At 48.9% G+C, this 6005-nt stretch overlaps 1 protein-coding gene across 1 annotated transcript in view; it reads left to right on the top strand.

Annotated features, from left to right (window-relative positions):
- The first annotated feature begins 1047 nt into the window (after nt 1–1047).
- The window catches only part of CLIC6 (chloride intracellular channel 6), an 81284-nt gene continuing 76326 nt past the window's right edge, over nt 1048–6005 (top strand). The window contains exon 1 of the mRNA XM_006886786.1: nt 1048–2121. Within this exon, the coding sequence (XP_006886848.1) occupies nt 1048–2121 (1074 nt within the window). The remainder of the gene's footprint in view (nt 2122–6005) is intronic.

The following is a 6005-nucleotide window of genomic DNA, read 5'->3' as shown; positions in this document are numbered from 1 at the left end:
GCAAGATTAAATCATTGATTACCTCAATCTTTTATCCATTAAGATCTTACAATTCAAATCTGGTCTTGAGTTGAGATCTCTGCTTTACTCAGTTTAAACTCTAACATATTGAGCACTCTCGCTCGTATTGCAACCCACAGGATCCAGCATCCCACTGACTACATGATTTTTTCATTGTCACTTAGTTTTCAAAGGAAAATGCATCTGGTTTGTTTTCATGGGCGATTCCTAACCCAGTGTATCCCGTAACTTCTCCACATCTTCTATTTTCATTTCCCCTTCATCCTTGCACACATCTTTGCAGCCTCTGCACTTAAGTTGGGTTTAGAAAATCTGAGAGACTCTTGGAGATACATAGACTAAGAGTATTCAGGGATCAGAAAGAAAAGAGGTGGGCTACTCTCTCAGCATAGACTCCCCAGCGTTTAGCGCATGTCATGTTGGAAGGCAGGGCCCTTAGACGGAACACAGCTAGTTTCTGGAAGCAGCTGGCGCTGAAAGTTAGGTGTTTGACCTCCACCATGTGCTTGAGGGCTCATTTAAAGGTTTCTGGAATTTGAAACCGTTCCAGAAAATAGCCAGTGACCAGCACTTTCAGGACCGGGATCTTTTCTCTAAAATCCACAAGGCTGGCAAGAAAGGCTGTCATTGGTTGGGCTCCCAAGTAAACTGAAAGTTAAGGGGTAGGAAAGTAGACAGATCCCGCCCAAATCTCAGGGGGATGGAGTTGGCACCAAGGACTTCTGGTCAACCTCAGAGAAGGTGGCCTGGCGCTTTTGTATAGTTACCTTCAGGACCAAGGCATCTCAGGTCAGAACCTGAGTGGGAAATAGTTGCAGAATTAGAGAAGTAGTACTAGCAGAGGAATAGCCCAGAGTTTAAACCAAGGGGAAGTGTGCAGCGGGGCAGGGCCCAGAGGGGGTGGTCTGAGGGTCCAGGGCACAGTCAGGCTTCCCAGGCAAACAGCCTAAACTCAGAGTGTGTCGACCTCCCGCTGGGGGCATATAGGTGGTGAGGGTCTCTGGTCAAGGGCAGGGGTCTGTGGCTATGGCAGAGGCCGAAGAAGCAGAGCAGGGAGCCCAAGCCCCGCAGGGCTCCCCCGAAAGTCCTGCGCTTCTGGCAGAGGGTCCTGGCGAGCCGGGGGTCACTAGCTTGGAGGCGGAGGGAGTGGAAGCAGGCGAGGCCACAGCGGAGGAGCCGAGGGACGAGCTGGCGGGGGAAGCGGTGAGCGGGGACGACGGCGCCCCGCGGGACATGGGGTCTTCGAACGAGTCGCCGCCGGGCACGGGCAGTGACCCTGAGGCCGAGGTGCAGAGATCGGAGGGCGAGGCTGGGGACAGCGCTGGGGACAGCGCCGCGCAGCCCCCGGGGGCAGAGGAGGCGGGTGCGCTGCCGGCGGAGGAGGAGAGCCCGGGGAGTGGCGCGCAGGGTCAGGCCCCGGGGGAGCCCCTGGAGGGGCCCGCGGCCCCCGAAGAAGAGGAGGAGAAGGCGGATCACGAACTAGAGGAGCAGGGAGGCAGCGCTCCCGAGGTGGTGGGGGACGGCATGGATGTGGGGGAGCCAGTTGGGGACAGAGTGGACGCCGCCGCGGGGCCGGCAGGAGAAGCGCCCGGGGCGGAGGGCGAGCCCCAGGACGTAGGGGATCGCAGCCCCCAGCCCCAGGCTGAGGCGGTGGCGGCCAAGGAAAGCTCGGAGGAGGCTCTGGGCGTTGCCGAGGAGGAGGACATGGGGAGCCCGGGAGGAGAGGGGTCGGGAGGAGAGGGCCCCGAGGATCAGGTCCCAGGGGTCGCGAGCACAGACACAGGCGAGAACGGGGACCCAACTGGGCCTGAGGGGGAAATACAGGTAGACGAGAAGGCGGAGAAGGAAGAGTTGGGCTCAGGATCCGAGGGAAAGAGAGAGGAAGAAGTGGCCAGAAGCGAGGTGGAGGCCCCCGACGGCAGCCCCGAGGCTGAGGCTGAGCCCGGGGGCGCCGGGGAGGCGGAGGACCAGCTCAGCAACCACCTGGCGGAGGAGCACAGCGGCGAGGCGGCGCCAGTCAACGGCGGCGGCGGGGAGGACGGCGAGGTCCCGGGGGAAGGGGCCCCGGCGCGGGAGCACGACATTACCCTCTTCATCAAGGTAACACTGCTCTGCCAGCTCCTCGCCCACCCTCGGTCTAGGTCTTCGCACATCAGCGAGGCACGGGTAGTGATGGCGCTCGTGGTGCCCCATGTACCCTAAGTGTCACCAGGCACATCCATCGTCTGGAAAGAGATGGAACAGCCCTGAGGTTCACGGAGAACAGTGAGGGGGGAGGTGGGAGACCAAATGGAGGGAAAAGGGTTTGAGCTGCTAGTCAGACATCTCTCTGCCCTTTGTCCTAAAATTCCCATCTATTCCTTCTAGTTAAGAGATTTTAATTAAAAATTTAAAACAACCCCATTTAGTTCCCATGTCACTTTCATTGCCACAAAAGCAATTCTCTCTGTTAATATTCAAAGGAATCTCTCCAAAGTTCTAATACTTGAAATAAAAAAAAAAAACAACCCATAAGCAGGTAGGTTGTTATTTGAGAAGTGTGCCCGAGTTCAAGTCTTGGGGGCTCAGAGTTGGTAAGTGTTTTCTGCTCCAGAAAGAGAGCTCAAAACACAAACTCAGCACCATTGAGTCAGAACCAGAACCATCTCGCAGCGGATCCTCCAACGTGTGTCTGAGACTTGTAAGTCGAATTATAGCTGGAGAGACTTGGCCGTTGGGTTAACAGCGCAACTACTCTATGGACTGCACCACCAGAATTCCATGAGGAAGGCAGAGGCATCTATTATTGTGAAATTAATAAGATATCTTTGGGGGGGGGAAAATCTTCTGAAATACTTGTGCGCATGCGCCCTCCCCCCTTGGAAAGAGTGGCACCGAGGCACTGTAAAAGGAAGGCCTGGGGTTCTGTTTCAATAAGATTATACTCAGAAATTCCTATAACAAACAGTGAATAGAGGAACCACTGAGAAAGTTCTGCGTTTACATAGGCATTTTTGCAAGCCATCCACAACCTAGGGACATAGACAACCCAACAATCTCTTACATGAGAATCTTTGTTAACAAAATGCATTCCCAAAGGTTCCAAAACCCTTTGGCCAGCCCCTGGGAAGCTGGAGATAATAAGGTCAAGAATGCTTGCTGCAGGTTGAATCATAATCCTTCTGAAATACTTGCAGGCTTATAGAACCCAGTTACAGCCTAAACTTCCTTGGCTGGAATGTAAGTAAATCCTAATAGTCAAAGGAATATTCCAAAAATTATTAGTATTAGAATATTGAAAATACTTTAGGTGGTAAAGAAGTAAAGAGGAATCAGACAGGATGCTTTTCATCATTAAGTGAGAAGGTGCTGTTCAACATCTAATTGTGTAGAGACTTTTAGACCCTGGGACTGAGGAACATACTCCAAGAACCTTAAAGATGGCAGGTGGGTGAGGGATGTGGGAGCACAGAGCTGTATGCACCCAAATCTGCCCTGTCTGGCACTGGCACCTTGTTTTAAGGTATTTCCCATGGCTCCACGATTCCAGCAAAAGGTCTCCTATTTCAGAGTTGAAATACAGTAATAACTTCCTTACTGGGTTTCCTGCTTCTATTCTTGGCCCCTACTAATGTAGTCCTTGTACATTAATTGGTGAGCTGGTGATTGTGTATGGGGAAGGGGGGGAGTGGTTGGCAATACCTGATCATTCTTCTAGTTAATATCGAATTCTTCAGTCCTTTATTTGAGAGATTTTGATAAATCCAAATTCCTTGGCGTTTAGGTACCTAGGGGGATTTGTTCACAGGGTCACTACTATGAGTCTCAACAGCCCCTAACAATATTACCACCACCACAAGAGGGATTTAGACAACTATGGCAAGTGACCATCAGAAGTTACATCAAGATGTTGTTGGTAATTAGGTTACCTAGCTCTGATGGCCTAGTGTCAAGAAGCTGTGCTGCAATCCCAAAGGCTCGAGGTTTGAGGCTACCAGCCACTCTTGTGGGATTTACTGCCTCTAAAAACCTGCTGGAGGCTCAACTATAGGCCAGTTCTGACTCCATGGTGCACAACAACAACACAAGGTTATTTGTAATTTTTAAAAAGAGAAAGAGTTGGATAGATGTAGAAATTGCAAAATCAGTGCATATTTTTGGAGCTCTGTAGGGGTTCTGGTAAGCATTCACGTCAATATTGTGTTTAAGCAAGGCACTGGTGTCGGTATTTTATACAATCTAATTCTTGAGTCTGTCACCCACCATACTACAACACCAACACTATCTAACTACATGCTGTTCCTTGATGAAGCTGTATTTTTTTTTCCTGCCTTGAAATTTTGCCCATGCCTGAATTTGCCTCTACCCAAATTTCCTTTCATCCTCTGTGCCACTCCCCTTACTCCCATGCCTGGTTATTTGATACATACCCTTCAGGAAGTTTGGGAGTGAGCATCGCCTCCTCTAGGGAGCCTTTTCCAGCCTGAGTCTCGAGTCAGGTGGCCCTCTGCGGAGGTACCACTCTCACACAGAGTGGCCTTTTTTGCACTTTTTATGGACCATTTGGCTGTGTGAAATTCATCAGTCTCGCTCCAGTGTAGAACCCAGGACTGGAACCTGAAGAATGTGGAGGTGGGAGGCACGCTACGTGAGGTTGTATAATAATGTCATTGAGTTGAGACGTGAGGCCCAGAACCATCTTGGATTATTTTCTTGTTGTGCATAGGGTCGCTATGAGTCGGAAACGACTCGATGGCACATAAAAACAACAACAACAACAAACTATTTTCTTGTTGGACGACCTTGGGCATGTTACTTAACCTTCTGTGTCCTTGTTGTCTCATTGATAAAGGAGTGTGCGATAGTGCCTATTTCACAACTTGTGGAGATTCATGAATTAGTTTATATAAGAATAAAACACAACAGTAAAAAAAAAAAAGAATAAAACACAGAAGTACCTCTGCAAAACAAATGGTAGCCTTGAACCCCTGACCTTCTGGTTAGCAGCTGGCTCCTAATTCATTGTGCCAACCCACGGTGGTCCTGCTAAGGAGATAATAAGCACATAATTGTTATGAGTTCTTCTCATTACATTACTCATTTCTAGAAACTTCCATTGATTTTTGCATAGAGACAGTCTTCACATAGATACTGCTGAACTAAAGCAACTTAAATTTGTCATCAGGTTTGTAAACATTACAACCCAGAAATGTAAAAATAAACACAAACAAAAACCCCAAAACTGCTCCCCTAAAAAACCAAATCAAACTCACAGTTCTTTGCCCCTATTATTCAAGCACACACACAGACACAGACTCACAGACACACACACACTCCTCAACAACAAAAAAACCCTTCAAATTTTTGTACCATCCAAGAACCAATAGGCAATATCATGATAGAGAAATAATTGAGGTTGTCAACAAGTTATTTTTACTTGAATTTGAAATTAATACCCATGGTAAAAGTAGTCAAGAAATCAAAACATGTGGTGCATTGGGAAAATCTGCTGTCAAAGACTTACCTAAAGTGCTAAAAAGCAAGGATGTCAGTTTAAAGGTTAAGGTGTCTCCACTCTTACTACCAGTCTTTTCCTATACATCTAAAAGTTGGACAGTAAATAGGGGTGACGGAAGAAATGATGCCTTTGAATTGTGGTGTTGGAGAAGAGTAGTAAATATTTCACAGATTATCAAAAGAACAAGCAAGCCTATCTTACAGGAAGTGTAACTGAGGTGCTCTTTAGAGGCAATGATGGTTCAATTTCATCTCACTTGCTTTGGGCATGATATCAAGAGGAGCTACTTCTCGGCGCTGGCTGAAAATCACCTGTGACTTCATCCATAGCCACTGGTGAGAGTCAGCGCCCAGAGCCATCAGGGGCTTTAAGCTCATTGCCCACTGCTGTGGTGTGGACAGCTGAAACAGGCCCCGACAGGCACCCAGGAACCCAGACTCTACTTCATGCTCTGCTGGAGAAGGAGGGGCAGTCTCCTGTACCAGTC

This window comes from Elephantulus edwardii, unplaced genomic scaffold, assembly GCF_000299155.1.
Source record: "Elephantulus edwardii isolate Elephantulus edwardi_28Jun2011 unplaced genomic scaffold, EleEdw1.0 scaffold00051, whole genome shotgun sequence".
Classification (NCBI taxonomy): Eukaryota; Metazoa; Chordata; class Mammalia; order Macroscelidea; family Macroscelididae; genus Elephantulus; species Elephantulus edwardii.
Note: the sequence above shows the minus strand (reverse complement) of the source record. Positions and strands in the feature narration are given on the sequence as shown.